General features: G+C 40.1%; 2 protein-coding genes across 5 annotated transcripts; one reads left to right on the top strand and one right to left on the bottom strand.

The window, feature by feature from the left end:
- The first annotated feature begins 220 nt into the window (after positions 1-220).
- Positions 221-8,057, top strand: LOC129187738 (ankyrin repeat and SOCS box protein 9-like). Its single transcript, XM_054787375.1, has 7 exons — positions 221-821; positions 901-980; positions 2,310-2,417; positions 2,592-2,742; positions 2,837-2,971; positions 4,096-4,287; positions 4,388-8,057. The coding sequence occupies exons 1-7, from the start codon at positions 743-745 to the stop codon at positions 4,564-4,566; spliced, it is 924 nt and encodes a 307-aa protein (XP_054643350.1). The 5' UTR covers positions 221-742; the 3' UTR covers positions 4,567-8,057.
- On the bottom strand, positions 6,141-26,042 carry mospd2 (motile sperm domain containing 2). Of its 4 annotated transcripts, XR_008572454.1 has the most exons (18): positions 25,702-26,042; positions 25,557-25,614; positions 25,063-25,218; positions 24,356-24,442; positions 22,808-22,962; positions 21,516-21,576; positions 21,397-21,435; positions 21,191-21,315; positions 20,766-20,942; positions 17,239-17,351; positions 12,829-12,922; positions 12,604-12,700; positions 12,258-12,378; positions 12,080-12,176; positions 11,264-11,305; positions 8,157-8,412; positions 6,608-6,663; positions 6,141-6,486 (listed from the first exon to the last, which is right to left on the bottom strand). XR_008572454.1 is itself a non-coding variant. In XM_054787366.1 (16 exons), the coding sequence occupies exons 1-16, from the start codon at positions 25,732-25,734 to the stop codon at positions 8,260-8,262; spliced, it is 1,608 nt and encodes a 535-aa protein (XP_054643341.1). In that variant the 5' UTR covers positions 25,735-26,041; the 3' UTR covers positions 6,141-8,259. The 4 variants fall into 4 exon arrangements, 2 of the variants coding, with proteins under 2 accessions (XP_054643341.1, XP_054643342.1); XR_008572453.1 differs by having other exon boundaries at positions 6,608-8,412; positions 25,702-26,041; XM_054787366.1 differs by having other exon boundaries at positions 6,141-8,412; positions 25,702-26,041.
- Between the last annotated feature and the right edge of the window lie 26 nt (positions 26,043-26,068).

Below are 26,068 nucleotides of genomic sequence, written 5' to 3'. Positions count from 1 at the left end.
CCAGCTTTATTGCTGTAATATTCTGGTGCTGCTGTCATTACAACCTTTTTCTCAAAAACAACACAGCACTTTATTCTCGGAATATCTGAGCTTTATTTGAGTAAATTACAACTTATTTCATTCTATAATTGCAACATTATTCTTGTAAAATGACTCATTTATTCTTGTAATATTTTTCCTAAATTCCAATTAAAATTACTAATGTATTTTTTAATATTTCATCTGAATGCCAGTAAAATGACTATTTATTATTTCAATGTGACCTTAATAGTCCTTTGTAAAAACAATACAAAACCCACCAATTGTAAAATAGTACAAATAAATGATAAAACATAAAAGGCTACTGCACTTGGAGCTCCATTTCAAGAATGAGTGTGTAGAATGTTAGTTTTCACTCTGCTTGTATGTTTCAACTTTTTGTTTTCTTTTAAAGGCCACTAAAGTTTTCTAAACACATCTTTGGTGTCAAATGTCAAAAATTCCAACCTGTTTAGCAAGGCTGCGTTGGCTAAGACACACCCACAACATTGAGGCAGCTTGCTTCCTGGAGGGCAAATTGCTGCTCTAAAGAGGAAATGACATCACAGTGCTGAGCGAGCTGCCACAAACACACACACACACACACAGAGAGAGAACAAAATGAAGACCAGATGTATTTCAGGCATGCTTCCACTTTGACACTGGAATACAGAAGAGAGACAGGAAAAGAGCAGAAAAACAAGTTTAGTGGCAAGGACAAATTATGTCAGGCGGACGTGGAGAGACACCGCCGGGCAGTCAAAGTGGAGCTGCTGCTTTCTTCTCCAATCCTCTGATGAGTGGTGAGTGACACACACATACACACACACATACACACAATAAGATGCTGCATATTTGAATGGTTGTGTATTGTCCACACAGACGTCGAAGCAGACTGGGCTCCGATTCACGATGCTGCATTTAACGGACGCGTCCTTAACCTGCAGAGGCTCATTGCTCAGGTATCTAACACTTCGCTTGAACCGTCGACACATGACCAACAATCGCATGCATGCATGCAGCACTACAACCTAAGATGTCTCTGAGGTTGTTAAAGGTCAACTGAGGTCACCAACTTACAGTAGCGACAATGTAGCTGTAGTTTGCACAAAACAGAGATCCAAGGCAAAAACTCTATCAAAGAGACTGGCTCAGTGGTTTGACATTGCCAGAGAGCTAACAGTGCATGCATAGAAAAAACAAGCAGAATATTATGAGAAAGTTGTAATACTGCAATCAAATTACAGTAGTTATGGAAAAAACTTGTTTACAGGGGTTAGGGTTGGGTTAGGTTCAGAAGGTTAGGGTTAGAGTTACTCATTTTTACACACTCAATTTGGGAAATATATATATAAAAAAAAGTTTGGAATATTCCCAGCAAAAATCTGATATATATATATATATTTAATTATAATTAAAATGAATATTATGAGAATGAAATATTGCAACAAAAAAAAAATAATAATGGCATTTTGAGAATATTACATGCTTATCATATTATTACAAGAAGATAATATAATAGTGCAAGGACAATTCTATATTTTACAATAGTATTAACTGTGCTGTAATAAAAATGTCCTAATTTTATGGAAAAAAATATGTAAATTCAAGTAAATTACATAAATGTTACAAGAAAATAAAGTTGTGATAATGAAAGAAAAAAGTCAAACAATTCTAGAAAAAATGTCTTAATTTAATGAGAAACAAAAATAATTACTGACACAAAAACAGTTGTAATATGGCAAAAACAGCACTTTTACAAAAAAAAAGAAGACTTAATAAGGAATAATAATAAAAAGTTATGCTATGACCAAAAAAAGACATTTTGCAACAATAAATTTGCAGTAATGCAAGAAAATGTATTAGAATGAGGGAAAAAAAAGACCTAATTGAATTTACTACAAGTATAAAGGCATAATATTTTGTGGATAAAGTTGTAATATTGCAAGAAAATAGTCCAAACGTGGAGGAAATAGTTGCCATTGTTTAAGAAGTAAGTTTTAGTTTTACTGGATAAAACTGTAATATTACAAGACATACTGTACTTAAATAGGAGGAAAAAAGTAATTTAGAAATATTTATATCGTAATATTACCAGAATTAAGTCATTATATTTGCCAGATAAAAGTACAAATATTGAAAACTTTTCATGACTTTTTCCTCTACAAATGCAACTTTGTGCTGCAGCCCGCCGAAAGGTGCCTTAAAAGGTACCAGGAACTGTGCCTGTCATGTTGCGTCTGCTTCCTATGCAGCATGCATGTTTCATGTACGTCGTGTGTCGATTGCAGGGTGCACGTGTGAACTTGAGCACACTGGACCACGTCACCCCCCTCCACGGCGCGTGTATGCGGGGCCATGCAGCCTGCGCTAAGCTTCTGCTGCAAAATGGTGCTGATGTTAGTAAGATATTGTCATTCATTGCAACGTGTCCTGTTGTGTTGTGTGCTGCACGTTGGTAAGAAGTTAACCCAACACATGGAGATCCTCCACTACTCCGTCACTCATTAACACACATTTTGGTAATATGAGTGAATGTATTGGAAATGTAATAACAATCATCAACTTGTCAGGTCAACAGTGTGACGTTAAACGGACAAACGGCACTGTCGGAAGCTTGCGCCCGGGGTCATGTGACCTGCGTATCGCTGCTCCTTCAGCATGGAGCGAGCACGTTGGGGAGCACCCGGTGCAGCTCCCCGATGCACATGGCTGCAGGCAAAGGTCGGAGGTCACGTTCCTGCACATGGCTAATCTTTAAACCATTCCAACACGTAGAGGGCGACATAATGCAAGTACCTTGTTGTGCTGGTTCAAGGTTACCCGGAATGCATCCAGTCCCTCGCCGAGCACGGCGCTGACCTGGATCATAACGTCGACGACTCAGGCGCCCCCCTCCATGTGGCGTGCTCCAATCAGCAGCTGACTACTGTGAAGAAACTGCTTCATCTTGGCAAGAATCCTTTTTCACTAATAACTCATCAAAGAGAGGATGGGTGTCCAAATGCTGGCACAGGGGCCATGTACGATCTGTAGCATTCTGTAAAAATAAAATTAAGCACAGCCCGCAGTGAAACATCATCTCCAAATAAAAAGGTTTTAATGCTGCAAGAAAAAGGCATCATTTTATGATTTTCTGTTTTAATTACGTGCAAATAAAACAGTACTATTAGCAGAATAAAGTTGTTTTAATGTAAAAAAAAAAATCATTAGTGTTACAAGAAAAAACATGAAAAAAAAAATCACAATTTTATGAGGAAAAAGTTGAAATTGAATATAAATTTAACTAAACTATTACAAAATTAAATGGTAATCCTTAAAGTAAAAAGTTGAAATGTTAAAATAAATCAATCGTGACATTACAGGAATAAAAGCTGCAATACTGCAGGAGAAAAGCTTTCATTTCATGAGAAAGTTGGAATACTATCAGAAATGATGACAAAAAAGTCATAATATGGAAATAACTCCCCAGGGAGGCGTCCGGGAGGCATCCTTACCAGATGCCCGAGCCACCTCATCTGGCTCCTCTCAATACGGGGTTTCTCCCGGATGACAGTGCTTCTGGCCTTATCTCTAAGGGAGAGCCCAGCCACCCTACGGATGAAACTCATTTCGGCCTCTTGTACCCGTGATCTTGTCCTTTCGGTCACTACGTATGGTGCATGACCAGAGGTGAGGGTAGGAACGTAGATCGACCGGTAAATAAAAAAAAAAAAAAAAAAAAATTAAAAAAGTAAATCAGTAAATGTGTGTAATTAAAAATGAATCAATTCCATCAATGAATTTCCTAAAACAAATAAATGAAAAAACAACAATAAACATATAAATACACTCAACAATGACTGTGATGTCCCTGTTGTCCGCATCCTGTCTTTACCATACCAAAATATTAAGAGGCAGCTCTCAGGATAATGCAGTGCAATTCAACAACACTGAAAACCACCATAACGTTGTGTTAAAGGAGCATGTCAATCAAAAAATGAACATTATATTTGTAACGACATGATTCTGATACAGCTGTCATGTCAGATCTCATTGTACACGTGTACCTAATGTTGTGGTCTGACTCCATTTTAGGTGCTAGTGCAAACAGTCGTGGTTCAGGTGACTCACCCCTGCACATCGCTGCTCGTCTGTCCAGTCCAGACATGGTGTCGGTCCTGCTCAGCCACGGGGCGGACGCCTCCCTGCGGAACCTGGAGGGCAAACAGCCTCTGGACCTGGCGCCCCCCAACAGTGTGGTAGAGAGGCTGCTCAAGCAAAGTGGAGGTACTTCTTAAAAAGTCACCTCGTAGCCCCATGAAGTCTCATCTTGGCTAATAATAACAATAATAATAATAATGTTTGTCATGGATCCGCCCACCCTTAGGAGTGCCCCCGCTGATGCAGCTGTGCCGCCTGCACATCAGGAGGACTTTAGGCAAGGAGAGACTGGTTAGGATTTTTGACCTTCACCTTCCCACAGAACTCAAACACTATCTTCTCCACCTGTCACACCAGAGAGAGGTGCAGTCCTCTACTCTGCCAACAGAGGGAGTGCTTACATAATATTTGAAGCTGATTTCACTGAGCGGAGCCTCTGCAGACTAACTTGATTCTCAAGAGCAAACTGGAAAAGAGAAGTGTGTTTTCTAGTCAAAGTCAAAGCAGGGAAAGTCTGGTGAAGGTCAACGTCGGTCCTCAGCCAAAAATTGTGTATTCATGAGTTGGCACACGCTTAGTTTCTCCACTGCTTTCATTTCACCTTGTTGATTCCCTCCTTAACATATTCAATATTCTTTCTCTTTTGCTGTATATTCTTTTTCTGACCAAACTTGACAACGTAAAGTAGTGCATCCTGGGATAGATAGAAGTCACTCAGGTTCACCTCAAAGAGAACGGAATGAGGAAGGTGACCCGCGCACCTAAATTGTTAAGCAAGAGAGTTCGACAGCAACCTTTAACTCATTCAATACCAAAGACGTATTTATGCATCTGTATAAACCCAAACGCCCACTCCCAAAGACATAGTTATACGTCTTTTACGTTTTGTTTTTTTTTGCACGAGAAGCAAAAAGAGGTGATGACGCGACTGCACACTAATGGATGTCACCCTTTGAGCAGTTTTAAGCGATCGAAGCAGCCAGAAGGTGGCAGAAGTGCATTTGATAAGAGCGCCGCATCTGAATGGGAATGGAAAAAACATACATGACAGAAAGGAGGAAGTGGAAGAACGTGGAGGAGTGTAGCGTGTAAACAGCCGTCACCAAATGGCGGTCCTGGGTCCGGACCCTTGATCAATTGAATGGGAAACATAATTACATATAATCATTCTCGCAGACCGATCGCAGCGGCAATTTGCGGGCGTAATTACTTGTAGGGTGATGTGCCGGGTTTCATTACATTTGATATTTATATCAGATCGTCTGTTGGACGCAATTTAAGGCACAATAAAGGTTTGGACCTTCGCTGTGAAAAACAACCTCATAAACAGACCTTACTCAGTTTTAATTGAAGAACCCTGGTGTAGAAGGTTACGCATTGTAGGGAAATTTTAATGCATGCAGCCAAACGCGTGCACACAGTTCAGTTCCAAATGTGAAAATTGTAAGTAGTTCATGGTGTTATATTTGTAAATAAATTGTTATTTTGATGTAAACAACCCTTTTTGTGTTGTTTATGTTATGGTATACAAGTAGTTGCTTAGATATTTGAGCTGTCACAAAAGCAAAACAAAAAAAGTGTCAAAGTGAAAGTTATGCTTGAAATGTATCTTTTTACAAAAAGCTGGTTTTCTCCCTTTTTAGTCGGGTACTGATATTTTCCTGAAACTATGTTCTACTGCTGATTACTAAAGAATGGAAAAAGGTAGAAACAAAGTCTTTTGGTAGGTTCCATGTTTATATAGCCATAGAACACAATATTCTGTGTACCCTGAAAGATCAGTTAAAATCATGTAAAATGGCCGGTACTGAAGGGGTTGTCTTTTAAAAAATGGCTGGGATTGAATGAGTTAAGTACTGTACTTTAATCCAAAAGCTGTATTTTCATGTAAAACTATGACAGGACAGGGGTTTAAAAAAACAACAACAACAAAAAAAAAAGTAAAACTATGGCATCAAAATTTGTGAAATACAACAGACTGATTGGATATATTTTATTTAATTTTTATCCCCACCAAATATAAAATGAACTGGTTGCAACATTACTGCTGTTTTGTGTTTTTAAGGTCTTCAATGACTACACAGTGGTCGCAACAATAGCTACTATTGTTTTTATTATATACATGTCACTAAACAAGGTCATCAGACTATTAGAAACAGCTCTCGATAGCCGCTTTTACACTGCCTATAAAAGCCCTCACTGTTTTTCATAAATGGCACAGACACAGAATGGTTGGAACAAGTCACCCCCCAAATATTGTGCCTTGATGCTGTGTCACTGTGTGAAAGAGCACGCACTTGCTGCAATATCCCACTTCACTGGGTTCTGTATAAAAAGCACAAGCAAACAAATGTCAGCTCTACTGTTACAGCTCTGAGGCAGTTTTGTGAGTGATACTTCAGGGGACCGGGTAGGGTGCCTTGAGGAATACCAAAGCCAAACCTACCTTTCACACTGCCAGTAAAAAGTCAGGATGTTTCTGCCTTCTTTCAGGTCGCTATTCTGTATAAACGGCACAAGCGGATAAATACCGGTTCAATTACAGCCTTCAGGTAGTTTTTTAGTGACCCTTCTAAGGAAGCATGGGACAGGGTATGGTGCCTTGGGGAAAACAGGGCTAACACCACTTTTCACACCGCCTGTAAAAGCCAGCATTTTTATGTTTATAAGAGGTACACAATTTTTACTACATTAGAATATAGTCTTTACAGAGTAATTCCTCACTTATTGCGGTTACTGTAATTGGTTCCAAACCCAACAGTGATAAGTGAATCTTCGCAAAGTAGGATTCCTTCTTTATAAAACCAACATTTGCGTAGTTAAGAGCATAAAAAACCTTCAAAATACGGCTTTTAACATTTTTAGAGACCTCTAAAAATGGGGGGGGGTATAAAGTACTTCATCTTTCTTCAAAAACAACATTTCATCCACTCCAGCACTGCACTCATTCATTTTGTATTGATCCCCTTTCCCAGTTTGGACTAAATGAGCACGTCTTCACAGACTGCATGTGGGCTGGAGGTCAACCTAACATTGAAGCATGTTTTGATGTGATGTAAAATCAATTTAATTGAGTAGCTTGTGGCTCCTAGAGCTGCCCGGAGAATGACAAAGTGTAGAATTAGTGATGTAGGAACATATCATGTGGTGATAAATGCGTCTGGGGAAAAATGACGGTGTCACTCCCGCTCCGCTCCACCTTCATCTCGTTGGTGTTGCACGCAATGTGCACTTAGCGCACACTTACTCTCTAGAGAACCAACCTCTACTAACTTTCGAAGATATTTACCACCCAAATGGTCTAAAACGCACCCGAAGCAGGTGTTACGTGCAGAAAAGTTGGAAGAATGCCGTGAAACAAAAGAACCATCTGAAGAGTTGAAACTAAAGTAGGTTAGACTAAAGTAGGTTAGACAACACAGGTCCCCCAACAACCTTGTAATCAACATTGCATCAGTTTGTCATTATTGCCTGAATCATTGCAATCATCACTGGAGCGTGTTTGGATAGCACAACACCGCACTACATGCTTATAAACCAAACTGTGATCGCTCCTCGTGTCCTGATTGCTTGGATCTTGTTATAGATATCGTGGATAGTCAATAGGCTACAAGGAAGTGTGTGTGTGTGTGTGTGTGCGTGTGTACTAATTACTTGTGTATATTTAGTGGGCCGGTGTTAGCTAATTAAAAGAAATGGAGACACAGAGATCTCCTGTGGCTCCTCGCTCTCGGTGTGGAGAGCTTCGGCTCCAACATAACCGTGTTTTCAATTAGACACAGGCGGCTGAATGTGCTTCTTCTTCAAGAGAGCGCCTGAACAAAATTTGTTTTTCTGACAATTTTATTTTAATATCTGCAGTAGAATATCTTATAAAATATTGTACGATATGCTCACAAAAATAAACCTCTCCTACACATTATTTTGCAATAAATATTTTTTTATAATAATGCTCAGCATAAAAAAATGCTGTGAGGCTGTTAAAAGTGTCATACCCCCATAATTTGGAGCTACTCCTCTCGCCATGGCAACAGAGAGACAAAGGGAGGGGCAATGTCCCCTCAGGTGGCAGACTCTTCTTCTTTGCAGGGCGTCAGGTCAAGATGGCTGCTGCGACGTAGCCAGCAAATGGATGCAGTACAGGTTCAGCATGACTAGACTCAAAACCAAGCCAACAAGAACCTTCTGGACCCACAGACACGTGTTGACGTTTTGCTCCAGCCTGGAGTTGCTGGCCATCAATCGCATGAGCTGCCGGGACAGAAACTCAATTAGTGGATTTAGGAAAACCTGGACTTAAGCTCGAGGAAGGATGGCGCTCAGGCACATGAAGAATAAAGAACACAATAGAACCTCTAAAGTCTATAACACCCATGAGGTTTCCGAAGTCTGGAAAAATATAGCCTCTAAACGTATACCTCCAAGCGAGCTACAAAGGATTAACTTCAAACTTTGGCTTTTTGTGACACTTTAAGGACTTAAGACTGCAGCATCACTACACGCTTTGTCACTCCTTATAAGTACACGTTTTCCAGTAATATTACCAGAGCTGAACTTCTTTTTACACTTGTGTGACAGCTAAAAAGAATAAAACAAAATGACATGCCTGAGGCACAGCGGCACATTACTTCCAATTATAGGTTGTCTTCAGTTTACGCCGTACCGATTTCTGCCGTCTCGTGGTTACGTATGTGCTCTCATAAATGAATTAAAAACTTGGTCCATGAACAAGAGATGCACTGTCGGGACCATAATCATGGATAGCAGAAAGGACATGTACGACCAAATACAAATAGACAGAGTGGACATTAAAAGGGTGAACAAAAATAAATTTCTGAGGATCATAACAGATGAAAAAATGAGCTGGAAATCTCACATCAAAAATATACAACATAAGGTGGCACGAAATACTACAATATTGAATAAAGCAATTTTTTTTCTTGATCAAACATCACTCTTTACTGTTTTCTGGTATTACCATATCTAACTTATCGTGTGGAGATATGGGGTAATAACTATAAAAGCAATCTTCACTCGCTAAATGTACTACAAAAAAGATCAGTGAGGATAATCCAAAATGGCGCGTATAAAGAACATACAAATCAATTATTTTTAAAATCACAAATATTAAAATTCGCTGATTCAGTACATTACATACAAAACTTCTTAAACTATGTGAAGCTACAGGACACACTTCCGGTAACAGCTTGCCTCCACATAGCGAAAAATCGTCTGGAAATGCATCATTTAATTTCCATCTTCAGCATTTGCACATCCCTTACTGCACAATTGTGGAGGTATAACGTCATATTGTAACTACAGGAACACGTTTCAAGATCCGTGATGGATGTTCGTCTCGCTTTTCAAAAATAAAATACTAACATCCGGGACTCTTTCACTTGTGTGCGCTGCTTGTCCTAAACGTAAAAAATTGTCACGTCAGAAACTCAAGGAATGTGCTGCTCTTAATTTGAAGATTCAACGCAAACATCCGCAACTAGCTGATGTTGACGCAGCTGCATTTTAATCACAGGTTGAACTTTGGACCTCCTAAACGTTATAGTATCTAATGTCATTCCTGATCAAAGTGTCACCATTAACAGCTGATAACGGCCACTGAATCTGAGAAATGATGGTGGAAGCACTTCGAGCATGACTCCCTGTCGAGATCTCGCAAAAACCTCACAAATTTTTTATTTTGTTTTAACCCATCAAAAGTATTTTCCCCCATGTCCCCTAGGGGGCTCCATACATTACTACGACGGAGCATTAGGGCCATATTGGAAAAAAAAAAATGATTTTGAGAATGAAGTCGTACATTTACAAGAAAAAAAGTCATAAATCTATGAGAAAAAAAGTCATACATTTTTGAGAAAAAAGTTGTACATTTACGAGAAAAAAAGTCATAATATTAGAAAAATAAAGTCATAAATTTACAATAAAAAAGGCTTAAATTTACGAGCACAAAGTCGTAAATGTACAAGAATAAAGTTGTAACATTACGAGTCATACGTGTCAGAGGGAAAATAGAGCATAGTTCTTCAGAAAGGAAGGACACTCCTCTCGCTTCAGGCGAGCTTTTATTTATAACGTGGCAGCAAAACAGAGTAGTGTCTAGCCCTTCTCACTTCCGCCTTCCTTTCCCTGCCCCCACCACATGATCAAGGCCGAAGGTCACATAAGTGTCACCCCCTTGTCATAGCTGTCTCCGGTAATGCCTGTGACATAAATTTAATTTTTTTTCTCATAAATTTACGTCTTTATTCTCGTAATATTAGGAGTTTTTTCTCAAAGTGTCTCTTTATTCTCAATCTCAGATTATTTTAATACTCTGTCAAAACAGGCATTGCCACAGATAGCTATGAAAAGGGGGGACTTATACGACCTTTGGCCTTGGGCAAACGTCATATTATGCCTTTTTTTCTCATAAATTTACGACTTTATTCTCTCAATCTCAGATTTTTTTTCCTTCCAATGTGGCCCTAATACTGTGTCGTACATTACAGAGTACCTGTCAGCGTGAGTAGTTTTACTTTATTTTTGTTTTATTAAAAATGGCTTAACTTTTTTTTTTTTCAAACCTTGTCTAGAGCTAATGGAGGTTTAATGATGCCACAGTTTGACCCCGGAACAGATTTCTATTTCAAAAACAATTTCAGAGGTTGCACTGGTAGCGTCACACTCCTTAACGTATAAAAAGTCATGTTAGTTAGTAAAGCTGGCTAGCATTGAGCTTAGCATAAAGATTGGAAAAGTAAGGCAACCTGGACTGGAGAGGCCAGTTTGGGTTTTTCCCCCCAGTTTGTGTATTTCATCCAAATTCCACAAATGAAACAGGTCAAATTGCGTACACAAACAAGACATAACATGTACAGTATGGAGGTCAATTTTAACTGAGTTTATCCAGCTTCCAGTCTGCCCTGAGATTGATCTCTAAAATCAATTAGGGAGATATTTAAAAAGACATTTGGAGCGGGGGGAATCAGTCACATCGCCTCACTTGCCCACACGCTAAGCTAAAGGCTGAACGCCAGTGGGGAGAAGAAAATCTGCTGTAAGAAACCTTTTAGCTCCCTGAATGGGGAAAAAGGCATTCACTTACTAAGTGGTCATCTTGAGCCTTGGGGCCTATCTTTGGAACGTGCTATGAAAATACAAATTTGCAATTGCAATGTCTGTCAGACTTATAGAAAAAGAAGTGGCCATCACAACATTAGGTACACAGGGGCACAATCCAATGAGACTCAATACAGGAGTTGTATCAAATATTCTGCCCTTTTGTAAGATAATAACAATGCTCAGGTTTGATTGACATTCATTTAATAACGTGTTTATTATTGTGGTTGCAGCTGGCATCATATTGTGAGGACTCTTTATAGAGGAATGGAACCTCTAAGTCACACAATTTGACCAATATTTTTAGACAAAATAAGCTTCAAGTCACAACGCCAGACGTCCGCATATATCGGACGTCCACTTAACATCTCAAGGGGTAACCTGCTTTTTCGTTGTCTTTTGGGGGAATTTTTGTATCGCCACCACATAAGTCTACCAGTGATGGCAAAGAGGACAGTGTGATAATAACCGTAGGACCTGAGACTGATCTTAATGTGACAATTGTGACAATAATAAAAAAAAAACAAATGAAATATACCTTGGAAAGTTAGCAGTGTGCAGTCTTTATGTGACGCAGCTCACCACGCAGGCATAAGCAGCAATTTCCATCTCTGTGTCATCTTAAAGTTAAGGATAACTTTTATTCTTCTACAATTAACAGTTAGTTCTTTTTGCATTTGTACGATGGTAACAGAATAAATGTTCATTATTTCCTATTGCGTTTACCCACGATTGGTATACCTAATGTTGTGACTAGTCAGCATAAATGCAACATAACATGAGGTAAGTGCTTTAAAATTACCGCTGTGTTTATGTCCTTGCTGCTTCCAGTCTCGGCTGCACCGTCCTTCAGAGAGCTCACTGCTGGTTTAGCGCTCTCCACAACATGGCAGCGCAACCTACCCGGAGGAAGACCTTCTCATGAGCTTACCCGGATGTGAATCGTAGACGTGTGACCACAGACAAGGTATATGCTGCACCTGTGCTCCATAATCTTAGCCTTTGGTAATTCTTTCCAAAATTGCGCCAGTTCTTGAGATCCTGCATTGTCCATCTCAGCAGCCATCACCAAGAACCGATCCTGGGGGGACGCCTGAGAACCTGCAAAAAATGACACCTTTAAGAAAAAAACAGTAAGCCACGGTGTGCCTGTCAATCAAAACAACACTAAAGTCTGATGAAGCCTTGAGGTAAGGAGGGAGTAGGGTGAAGATGTCCTCACTTAAGCAGAACTTGTGTTCACGGAACGTAAATGCCAGCCACTTTAGAAGGGCAACTGATTCGATCATGTCGAGCATTCTCCAGTGAACTAAATAAAACAAGTACCTCCATGCAAGGACACCACTATATCGATCGAGCCGCCGGGTTCACATGTGCTACTGCTGGGCTTCACTCTATACTTCTCAGGCGCCGTGGTCCGGACCTGTAGTGTAGAGGAACCTCCATTAGAACCACGACTTTTTGCTTCTTGTGAATGTCTGCTATAAATATTTGCTTTAAATAAGTTAATTTATTTCTAACATGAATAATCTGCAAGTGGCATGCACTCACCTTAAAGGCCAGGGGGTTTTTGGTCACATTGCTCAGGATAACGAGGCTTTTCTTCTCAGTGTCTCCAGAACCAAAACTCAGCTCCTCTGCAGGGCTTCAGAGGGTACAAAAAATAATAATTATTCAAATTGTGAAGCAGTATCTTGGACTGCATAGGAAATCTTTAACCCCTTTGCTGCCTGTAAGCTCTGCTGGGAGATGGTTCAGGAGAGGTGAACTCAAGATAAGTTGACATATGATAAAGCAGAGCTCCTTTCAGCACCGCCATGCTAAGTCAACATTGCCGTATTACCAGCACACTGTCATTCACGCACTGATGTTACCACAACAACACTCAGTGAATGTGGGTGTGTGCATGTGAAGAATGCGGTGTCGGTACAAGTGAAACTCAACTAACTGGTTCACAACTGAAAGGTATACAGGTAAAACAATACAACGTAAATACAGTTGTCCCGTGTTTATCGCAGTTAACTGGTTCCAGGCCGGACCGTGATACGTGAATTTCCGCGAAGTAGAATCCCTTATTTATAAATTGAATATTTTCATAGAGCACAGAAAACCTGTTTACGACCGTCTAAATACGAGTGTTATAGACATAAAATTTACACTCGCATTACCCAATATTGTAGACATAAAACAGAAAATAAGCCATTTGAGACATAAATGCAACATAACATAGACTCAGACGTTAGCATTGGGGGTCACATTATTCCCCAGTACTTCCTGCGGTGGCTATTGTTTCATCAATCTAACATTACTGACCGCTTCCAGGCTATATCCCGCCGTGGGGATTGGCACGAGCGCACAGCGCTGGCTCCAATGATCCATCGACAGTAGCGTATACATGCAAGTGGGAACTGGTTTCCAATCGCATAATCTAGGTATGCCAATCTGATCCTTAAAAAGTCAAACACCATCTAAGAAAGCTGTTTACATATCTAAACCTGTTTCATATGTAAACCGCCTGTTTCACACTGGCTGGCTCGTTACTCATACAGTCATGGAAAAAATGATTAGACCCCCCTTGTTTCTTCGGTTTATTGATCCATTTTAATTCCTGCTACAAATAAAACGTACATTTGTGTGGACAAATATAATGATGATAACAAATATAGCTCATAAGAGTTGAATTTAAGAGCTGATATCGAGCAACTTCCATGGTTTTCTTGATAATAACCATAATTACTTCAGTTCTTACATGAATAGCTATAGCATTGTACTGCCAAAAAAAATAAACGCTTGAGCCATTGTTGTTGTCATTGCTACAAAAAGGTACATTCAGTTGTATCAGGCATTAAAATGGATCAAGAAAATGAAGAAACAAGGGTGATCTAATCATTTTTTCCATGACTGTACGTTTTAAAAAGCTGGTTTCAATCGAATTCATGCAATAATTAGTTTCTTTAGTGCATGTAAACGTACTGATTTGACCTTGGATTATTTCTAATTCCGTGATTTTCCAGGGTAAAAATGGCTTTCATAGTGTTTAAGCGTAAATGTTGTACTGTATGTTTATTATTTTGTAGGCTGTAGTTTCCAGTGGTGTAGAATTGTACTTCATCATACTGAAAGCAGTTTCTGATATTTTTCCTATCGGAAATTTTCAGGAATTTTATGTCAGGTCATTCTGAACTCTTCTTCAGGCTTACTTTTTCATCAGCTACTGAAGAGGCTCTTACAGAAGTTAGAAACTATTATCAGATGGAGACAGGAAAGAGCTCATCTGGGAAAATCTGTGACAAAACGCCCCCGTTCTCATTATCTCATAAACAGGCACATATGGCTATAAAACACTTGCTGTATTCTACAGGGAAAATAAAAGCAAGCAAATGCATTATCATTTGAAGCTTTTTAAGCCTTGCTGTATGTATTTTCTTCTTTTTCATGTCTTGGTGGAGCGTTATTTGCCCACAGTAACGCGCTAGCTGGAGCTCAAGAGAGGGCCTCTGAGCTGAGCAAAGCTTCGGCGAAACAGGCGATCAAAGCACCCCGCCATCCCCGTGCTCCTCTCTCCTGGGCAGCCCCTGGCCTTGAATTAAAAACTAACACCGCTCAGAAACATAGTTGCGTTTAAGGCTCATTTCAGTGTGTTTACTGGCATAATGTGCAGCCTTGAGCTGTCAAGAGTCCTCATATGTGGCTATGCGCTGACAAACACACATCAATGGGGGGGTTATTGCACTTTTGAAATACACGGCTTTTGTCAACAAAAGTAATGGGACACCTGCAGTAAGTAAAAAATAAAGACAACCCTGAGAGTTAAAGCACACCTTTTTTTTCTACACAAAACCAAAGACAAAATAAATACTATCTTTCTTGATGACTTTGCTTCATTGATCAAGATCTTAAAATCAGCATCATAACGCCTCCTCTCGTTTGGTAACTTGCTCAAATTTTATTTTTTGAATGGGTCTCTGTGACTGGTGTGTGTGAGTGACAGGAAGAAAAGCTCTTCTTGCCTGCAGACTTTCACATGTCTCTTCCAACAAACACGCTCCAAATAACAACCACTGTCAGTTGTCTTGTCTTGTAGGCACACTACTTTAGCTTGGGAGGTTGGACTGGAGCGAGGGTGGGGCGGTGTGCCTACAGCGAGCGATCGATGACTTCTGTTAATAATTAACAACGGCAACTCCTTTCGACTCAATGAACAATTGATCGCCCTTTGGCGCCCCTTAATTCTCGCCCACGTGCGGACTGATCAATTAAGCTGTTTAAAAAGGTACAAACGTGTCAGTCGGGCTCGGCGACAAAATGTAAAAAGAACATCTTGGTCGATATGCGCAACACTTGTTTTGGAGATTTGGCATGCTGCTCTCCTGCGCACATTCATCCAGAGGATGTCTTGCTTTAAGTGGCAGGAAGTGTAGGAGCTGGCTACCGAGAGGCAGCGAGGCGCAGTTATTTTTGGTAGAAAGTCGGTCTTGATGAGGTGTTGGGAATAGACGTCTCTGAACATGTTCGTTTTGAGTGCGTCAGGCTCTTGGAATGTGATTTTATCAGCACGAGCATGCGATACATTCTTTAACCATTTTGTAGACTTAGTGAAACAATAAAAGCAATAAAATTAATTCCCTCATATAGCGGGTGGGAGAGTTTGTCAACTGCAGAGAGTGCCAGGCCTCATTAAAAGTAAGGCATTTGATGGTAAACATGTAGTTTCGTAATACAGTCGTCCCTCGTTTATCGCGGTTAATTGATTCCAGACCCAACGGTGATAAGTGAATTTGCGCAAAGCCAATATTTAATATGAATTTAATATGAATTTAATATGAATAAATAGATCATAGAAAACCTGTCTATGACTTGGACTGTGGACATAACTATTTAGCCTCCAATTTATTTACTCTAAACTTAAGAAAGGGGTTCAAAGTGTGGAAGAAGGACAAAGTAACAAGCCAAAAACTTAAAGGGATAGTTCGGATTTTTTGACATGAAGTTTGTATGACCCATCAGCAGTGTAGTCCAGCAACAGTGACTTATCCCCCCAATTGGTCCCGTGAGTCCAGTTCAGGTCGGAGAACCGTGCTGAGGAATATAAATACACTGTATGTATTACTCTTTTGAACGCATATTGTTCTGAGAATGCAAACTCTTTACTTAAATGACCCAGCAACTAAGCAGAACTATGTTCCTCAGCAAGGCTCTCCGACCAGAACTGGACTCGTGGGACCAATTGGAGTGGTAAGTCACTGTTGGTGTAGTACACTGGGGATGGGGATGTCATACAAACTTCATGTCAAAAAATCCCAACTATCCCTTTAAGGAGAACTTTTTTTTCCCCCACTCTATCATGTCAGACATGCCATGGCTGACTCCATGCATTGTTAAGATAATGCCATCTATGTCTCATCAATGTAACATTACTGACACCTCGTGACCACAATGCTACAATTAACTTGTCTTTCAATATTTTTTGACAAATAATAGGCCATAGTCAACCACAAAACAGTGATCATTTATTAATTTTTGAAAAACAGCGATACACCGAGGGAGCGATGTTTGACGTGCGATGTAGTGAGGGACTGTAATATTACCTATTAATATATTTGTAAATAAACCGCAATTTTTTTTTTTGCATTTTTTGATTCAATTTTTCACACAACTTTTACAAGTTCTCTTGAAACTCCACTGTGAATGACAGCTTTGCAGACGCCATATCTGCTCTGCCTGCAGGTGGTGTGTGTTGTGGTTGAGCTGTCTACAGCGCGGTAGTCATAGTAAAAGCTACCTACAGCCAACTAGCAGCCCAACAGACGTTGAAGAGTGCTGGTTATTAGTTAAAGGGGATGGCACACCGGCAATTAATTGTTGTCGATAAGAGCAGAGGCCCTTATTTTTGATTTGAGAATTTAAATTTGATTTGAGAATGCACTGTACATGCTTTAAATACAAGCTAATAGATGTTACCTGATGTCCAACAGGACACCTTTAAACGTGGTCAAAGGTTTCCTGACCCCTTTGGTTCGGCTCTCTGCTTTCTCGTTGTCCTCTGTCCTCAAATGGTCCTCGATGAAATTCACCTGAAAGGACATGAGTATACTTAATTAGAGAGTCAAAAACCTTGCCATATAGCAATGTTCAATACGTGCTGTCTTATCAGGTAATGAAGAGTAATAACAGTGCCAGTATTATTATTTCATGTCCTTCAAAAAAAAAAAAAAATCCCCTGGAGGCCCCCCCCTGACCCTTGTTCCCAATCAGGGGAAGCACTGTTCAACAATCAGCATGTCAATTTGAGAACGCAGAACGAAGATGAACCTACTGACTTGAAATCTCATACACTTTGACCTAAATCATCCTGAGGCAAACCACAAGACCGAGACAGGATGTTGATTCTGAACATGCTTGCAGTGACAGAAAAGGCAGGTGGGGGTGGGTGGGTTGGCTGTGTTTTGTGTTCACGTGGTTGGTTGGGATGGGGAAGCAAAGGTAATCCGACCCTGCATGTGATGGGAAAGTGAGTGACTCACAGCGGAAGTGTGTCATTATTGCCAGATGAAGTTTACTGCTGTTATGCACGTGGCAGAATGAAGAAATTGAGATAATCAGCTGCTACAACATCTCCATTTATTAGTCATCATTGTAAAGTGCAAACTTGACACAAAACAGGAAGTGAAATGAGTGGATGAATGTATCACATGATAGAAAGTGAAACAGATGATTCAAATGAAGTATTAGGATCATCTAAGGAGTCGCCCAAGTGTTTACATTCTTAGAACATTGACATAACTCATAACAAAAAAACACAAATTATTTGATTTTACAATGAACATGAATCAAAAAAGCATTTTGTCATGATCAATAAAATAAAAATGTATCTGACAACCTTGAAAAATATGTTTTCTGACCTATTTTGGCAAAACCCTAATCTAAGGCACTTCTATATTTGTAAATACAATACAAATGATTACAGTTCTTTTAAAACATGAAATTAAATGTTTAATAAATTTTATTTTAGTAAATTGATTCATTGAAAGGCACATAAAATGGATATAAATTAAAAGAACCATTAAAAGAGGAGATGATGTGCTAGATAGGAGTGCTTGAAATGCTTGCAGGATGTAGGCTGAAATGCTGGTAAAGTGAATCATCTCACTGCTACAGTACATTTTGATAAGACACAAGGCAGGAGTCACTCCAGGATAAGCGCTCGTCAGACTGGTACTACGTATATAATAGTGTTGGAGATGAGGCACAGAGGGCGTTAGTGCGTTGCCTCAGAGGGATGTGGGTTAGATTTAGTGCTGCACTGTGATGACTTGGTCTACTGTTTTAAAACAGTAATTCATTTCATACTTGCAGGGGAAGGTTGAGGTTGAAAACTTATAAATGAAATGTTTGAGAGGATCTACAGTACTGGTTGAAAGTAATGTCTTTTGGTGCAAAAACCAAATAAAAAAAAAAAGCATGCTAACGATCCATTAGCATTCATCAATTAAAAACAGAAATGTCATAGGAGCGGTAAAGAAAATGGATGGATGGGTTATAGGGTCCTCGCTAAAATGTAGAGGGTCAAATTGAAATGTGACATCCAAGACGCCGTCAATTGTAGGGAATCAGGGAGGTGCGCTCACACCGAGCACACCTGCAGAAATCTTCCAGAGAATGAGCGCCGTGTGTGGGTGCAGTGATCCTACACTGCCTCACCACCTCCAGCCCTTTTTTCAAAACAGAAAGAGAGGCAATTAGCTTCCATGAGTGCCATTGAGTCACCAAGGAACCAAGACCTTGTCTTGAAGAAATGGAAGGTGGAGGCGAGAGCTCCTTCAGGCAGGCTGGTACAGTATATAGGAGAACATAAGACATCCACAGCACAGGCGAGAGGATTGAATGAAGTGCTTTCTCCTTATGACACATTTCCAACAAGTACAGTTCAGCTTACCGTGGTATGCTCATGATGCTAAACCCTAGTGTGTAATGACAAATTGAGGACGGGAGAATGCTGATATTCCTGCTTAGAATCCTGTCAGTCATAATATCAATCACTCATTCTGGAGTGAGTCTCCACCAATCAGTGGACGGTACAACAATGGTGACCCAAGGAAAAGGTGCACACAAACAAGCCCAGTTTCCACCAAGCAGTACTGCATGGTTCGTTCATGTTTGGTATGGCAAGCATTTCTAAAACATCCTTCCTAAAACATCCCACTTGTCAGTGTCCCTTGGCTGGAGGTGCTACACTTTTGGTAGGCTTGTGGAGGCTGCAAAAAGCACCAATGGCAAATAGACCCACTGCCTTGCTGGTCTGAACTGTATGGCTTGGTTGAAACCAATCAATGCACTGCATTTTGTCAAGCTCAAACATTTTCAACTCAACAAAAGCGTACCCGATTTCTTATTTCCACTGAGATGAATGGTGAAGTTCAGTATATCAGCAATATATCTTGATGGCCTGGTATGACGTCACACCGTTTTCAAAGCTGACTACACCTGGATCAAGGTTTACTTGAGCCTATCCATGCCATGGTGCACAGAACTGTCCAGTTATTCTAGTACCTGCAACAGCCTACTAAAATGAACTTTAACACAGATGGAACCTCTTCCTAAGACTTTTGAGCTGCTAGAAAACTATAGCTCTTTTTAGCGTAAGCCATGAAGGCAACCTCATGTTCATCTTTTAAAGCCTACATACAAAACATACTTTGATTTTACAAGAGGCTAATGACTTGCTGATTTGCATTGCTCTCTGTTTTTTGTCTTTTGTCATTTGTCTGCTGTGCATGACCAATGTGGTATGTATTCAAAACGACAGGTCTTGTTTGTTTAGTTTGCTGCGGATTGGTAGGTAGCTGAGGTTTCAGTGTCCCGTAGTTCTGTTTAGATGCAGCCTCATACAAATGTGGGTCAAGCCCAAGTCGACACAGCGTCACATTAACCCCATAGCAAATAGATCATCAAACGGCTGTTTGATGGTGATGAACATGCTGCAGGGCATCGATTCCATGCAGGCTTATTTTGCACACAGCAAGCTGCAAAAGAAACTAAATTGATTCGATTCCAACGCTGGCGGTTAGATCTTTATGTGTGGCGGGAGTAGAATGTGAGAAACGGTCTGCAGTCAAGAGTGCAACAAGAGTACGGTGCGACCAGTGAGTAGGTGGCAGCGGTTGTCAAAGTTTTCAAGCTAGACCATCCAACCCTAAGAGGACATCTTCCATCATACACGTGACTGGCTCAAACAAGGATGCGTGTGAGATGATGCAAGGAAGCCAACCATGTTAGAAGTCACCTACCAGCTTCCAAATCCGAACATTACTCTGCCTCTTAATTCACAGTCATCTCCAAAGAGTAGTCATGCTGAGGTGAACATTGAATATGTGACAGCAGAAAGTTGAGCCTCCTTGTAATCATTCCCTGTGAGACCAACAATCATATAGAGCTGGGGCCGAACCAGGCTGTTACACATTCTGGAAACAAAACAGAAGAACCTTTACCTTTTTGGGCTTGACGGCAACCTCGGTTGAGTTGAAGCTGGACTCGAGGCCATCTTTGCTCTCTAGCTCGCCCTCCTTGCTCTCAATCTCGTCCTCGCTGACGATGGGTCCGTTGTCGCTGATGGGCGTCTGGAAGTCGTCGTCGGGGAGAGGAGGGTAGCTGTACCTGAACGGATCCTAAAATGGACCCAGGGAGCTTGTATCAATGCACGACAATGGCCAGACTTGAGCATCTAATGAATCTTATCACATTCATTCATTTATGGACCACATCATGAGGTGCAGCCACACAATCTACTGAGATGCAATTCAAGAGATGTACCTTTGTAAAAATAATAAAGCTAGACGCGTGCACATAAAGTGTGCATTTTGCCAACAATTGTGGCGGAACTCGGCCTAGTAGCAGTAAGATGACAACAACGTACCATTCCACCCATGTGAGGGGGCAGGTACTCTGCGTCGATAAATGACTGGATTTCCGATCTGGATGCGAACTTGAGCTTGCTGATGGCCTCCGGCCCCAACCAGGACTTCACGATCTTCCATGCCGCTACATGAGAGAGAACCAAGCACTGTACATTAAGATGGGACTTGGGAAAAGACACAGAGAATGGGGCCGACTCTCTCCCACCGTTCATGATCCACGGCATCTCCACGATGATCATCTTGGCTGAAAGCACACACGAGGTATTGTGAATTTGACTTCAATGTTAAAGCAACAAATGTGTAAGTGTCCGAGCTTTTACTTACATAGCAACTTAGGATAATATACTTTGAAGCAATTTACAACATACTTGACAAAGTCCATGTCCTGCAACAAAATGACACTTTTCAACATCACTGTATTTTTGCTGGACACTGTGCAAGCTAATGATGGATGGTTGGCAATAAAAATATAGAACTATTACATATTTATACACCCTCCCTCCACTATATTACACCTGCGAGATGTAATGTGATCCACAAAAATGTGCGCATACTGTACAAAGATGAAATAGGATTTCAGAATTATTGAGACAATGTGAGCAGCACATATCTCTTGAATCTCATCACATTGTGCAGCAAGTGTACATAATCCAATGCCAAGCACTGAACACTCTGGTAAATTGTTATTTTTCCTAAATATTGACATTGCCAGCTACTGTTCCACAAATAGTATTTGACTAAAAATGATACTGTGAGAATAAAGCTGTGATGTCACAATGTAATATTAAAATAAAAAGTTGATTTTACAATATATAGTGTATATATGTATTAATATTATGAATTTATTCTCATAAGATTACATGTTTTCCATCATATTATAACTTTATGGCTGTTTTGTTTGTTTTAACTGCTACCTCCAAGTTATCTTTTCGGTGTAGCCCTATCATAACATTTTCATTATACTTCCACAAATGGCGGCTCACTTCAAATAAATACCTTCTACTCTTCACAGTTAAGTAATGAAGTGTCCCCCCTCCCTCACTATATGAGGGAAAATTGGTCACTTATTACATGAGTGTCGCCATCTTCTGATATTGTAAAGAATGCACAATGTAATAATTAATCAACTATCAAAGTGTCTGTGATGGCTGTTCAGCACAGCGTTTCATGTTGACTGCAATCATCATGCACTTTATCAATAGAGGCAGGCCCTACGCCCTGACTGGGCTCTGTAATTGGCAGGAATCCTCATTGCTATGCAGGCGACGCGCTCCACAAGCCCTAACGAGATCATACTGAATAGCGCGCAGGCTCGGATTTTCTAACCTCCTCGCTTTATATGCATGTTGCATGGTTGTGTTTTTTCTTTTTTGTATGCGTCTTCCTCACGTTGGTTTATGTGTTTAACCCGTTGGTTTTCTCCAGAGCTGCAAGAGGGAGCTCACGTCTGTGACACTGAGAGTCCACGGATTAGACAAACCCCTCGAAAAGACCAGCGGGATTTAAAGGTTATTTTAATCTCCAAAGAGTAAAACCACTGAAGAGCATCAGTCCCTGAGAGCCCACAGAAATAAGACGATAACTTGAGACTTTGCAAGAAACATGTTTTGACTTACTATATTGCTGAGGCCAGACTCTGACATGTCAAACACAACCGTCAGGGGCATCCCAGGTTCCTTCTTGACGTATCGTTCCAGCCAGAAAGCCACATACTTCTTCTTGTCTATGATGGTTTTCGAATCCTTGACGTGTAGCTTCACTTTAAACCAGACTGTAAACAGTGAAAGGAGACAAATTATTTGCATGTAATACAATTACTTGACCTGATTGGTCAGAGAAAGGATGAAGAGTAGCCCCTTTCACACTTCCTACAAAAGATAGCTTTTTTCTGCCTCGTTGTTCTGTATGCAAGGCGCAGATAGAGAATGGGGTGGACAACGTTGACCCGGTAATTTGCCAGTATTTGAGGCGTAACAGGGAAGGACACCGCTTGTGTGTAGGGCAGGGGTGTCCAAACTTTTTCCACAGAGGGCCACATACTGAAAAATGAAAGGATGCAAGGGCTACAACACATGTAGATATGATAAGAACTTATATACATTTCAAGGATAAACTGCATTTAATCTTTGTGATATAGGTGAAAAAGTGTATTATAGTACAAACTTCAGTCTTTGCTCCCCCGCCCATTTTTGCTGCCAAGTGGTCCATATATTTCAACTTTCATTTTAAATAATTGTAAATTTCGTTTTGATATTTGAACTTCTTTCCCATAATATTATACCATATTTAAAAAATGTATGCTATTTTTTTCTACCCCAATCGTGTTGTTTTCTTTTACATTTTCCAAGTATTTCATCTGTGTTCTTGCAAATGTTCTCCTTGTAATTATGACTTTATTCCCATAATATTTTAAATTTATTCTAACATTATAACTTTTTCCGCAACCTAATTTTCCAAACATTACAACTTAGTTTGGGTTCTCATAATCTTGTGGAATAATATTGTATGCAATACGGGACGTGAATAATATGTACAGTAAAGATGTGGAACAAATGGGGGGTAGGATTAAATAAGCTTTGCTTCTTCCCACTCCTTTTAGACATGTGGAACTGTAAAATGATTCATGAGATGTTTTCCATTGTAACCTGCATGCATGTTCAAATAAAATTAAACCAAACTAATCTTACGAGTTAAAAAAAATAACATCTTCATTCTTTAATATTTCAACTTTATGCTAACTTTATTTGTCATTATATTACATTATTCTCGTAAAATGATGACTTTTTCTCATTAATTACATTTTTTTCTGTAAATATTTTGACTTTATTCTTGTAAAATTACTGCTGAATTTTGTTTTCTTGTTAAATTATATTTTTAGATTGTGACGCGGGTCAATGGAAAAAAAAACAAGCCTGGGACGCATTTTGCACACACCTGGTGTAGAGTATCGCTTCACACTCAATACACATTTCTCCCACCCTGTTTTGTTGAAACCAATTGTTTCCCAACAAACAGGTCCAACAAAAATGTGGGTTACTGTATCAAAGCTTGCACTGTTCCATTTAACTTAAAAGGCACATGGAGATAAATGCTTCTCAGGTGGCTATTTGGCATCATTGCTGTGTGAAAGAGGCTAGCATAAGCAACATAGAAAATGTGCATACAGAGCTTGTTGCCCTCTTTGTCGTATCCATGGAGGTAGACCGCGCCGGTCTCAAACATCCACTTGGGAATGCTGCTCTCAGTGACGTCTGAGGGGAAAAACAAGATATGTAGATAATTGCTCCACAAATGAGGATTGCATAAAAAGTGTGCACCATGAAATGTCATTCTCTTGTGATCATAACATACTCTTTAGGAGCCTAATTTAACCACAAAAAAACCAACCTAAAAACCAGTCTGACAAGTTGCCTTCATTGTGAGAATGTTACCCAGGCTTGCAATAGAGCTAGATTTCATGGTAAAACAACGCGAAAAAAGGAACAACCTCCATCTTCGGTGACACAGATCTCTAATCGCATTTCCTTAAAACAACTGTCTGATAAATTGCATTTTCTGAATCACAGACTAGCCAGCCAGAGTAAAGAAAATGCTTAGGATATTTAAACAGTGAGTATTGTTGTCAGCCAATTCATGGCATTTATCACACAATAGCACTCTGTATGGGCTCAACCCTGAGAGGCATTGAGAAAGGCGCTGGTATGAGGATGAGGCGCTGATCGGCCAACCACTAAGTAAGGCGATGTCAACAGCCCGATTGACAGGAAGCACTTGCTATTGAGCACTTGCATAGGCTGCCGTGCTGACATAAAAAAACATTTGTGTGCAGAGATCAATCCATGATGCTATATTTTTTTATGTGACCCCTCACCATTCACGCCATATTCCTTTCTCCATTGAAAACTCTCATCTATCATTTTCAAGGCATCGTCCACAACGTAAAGCCGCCACATCAGGTAGCCTTCCACCATGGAATTGTCCTTGTGCAGTCTGTCCACATCTCTTGAGTCATATTTGTCTGCTGAATCTGGGAGAGACAATACAAATAAACATGCCATGTTAAGACACTTTTAAAGTATACAATATGAGTGATCTGCACAGAATATGAGTGATCTGCACAGAATTATTTGTTGTCATTAAGTTGTTAATGTAATATGTAAGGGCAATGCACAGCCACCATTAGCTGGTTATCTGTTGGGGCTTATCTAACCTTAAGCATTAGGTCATGATGTTATCAACATGACAAAACCAAGTGGGTACTCAAGTTTGTATATCGGTGCGTACAATAGAACATTTACGTGTATGAATAAGTATAACGCCGTGCAAAAGTGCCAGGTGAGGTCTTAAACCACAATCACTCTCTACCTTGGAGGAATTCGTTCTTGAACCTCTCTCTCGTCTCCTCAATTTTCGCCTCAATGCCCTGTCACAAGAGTTTACATAAGTTTAAAAGCAAAGCACAACAGTAACTATAATTAACTGTAACAATAATAATAATAATAATAAATACCTGCTCTCCTTGCTGCTGCTCAAGTCCAGCCATATTCAACTGTCACGGCGTCTCCTTCCCCTCTGATCGTTAGCCCGCTAGCTGCTGTTTAGGCGAATCACTGCCATGTAGGAAACTGACGCCCCGTCGAAGCCATTTTGGTTCCAGTCTTTGGCCACTCCTCTTCGCTATGTTGTTCCGAGAAGAAAGGGGTGTGGCATTTGTTTTTAATATAAAAACAAAACGGCTGTGAATCGAACTTTCCCCTGGCCTGTGCGTTTAAGATAGGCGTTGTAAGCTAAACCTGTTAGCTTAAGCCTGTCAAGACACCGCTGTTTACATTGTCAACTCCCACAATGCATTTTAACAACGTCACGCTCCTACTTCC

This window comes from Dunckerocampus dactyliophorus, chromosome 9 (genome assembly GCF_027744805.1).
Source record: "Dunckerocampus dactyliophorus isolate RoL2022-P2 chromosome 9, RoL_Ddac_1.1, whole genome shotgun sequence".
NCBI classification, from domain to species: domain Eukaryota; kingdom Metazoa; phylum Chordata; class Actinopteri; order Syngnathiformes; family Syngnathidae; genus Dunckerocampus; species Dunckerocampus dactyliophorus.
Note: the sequence above shows the minus strand (reverse complement) of the source record. Positions and strands in the feature narration are given on the sequence as shown.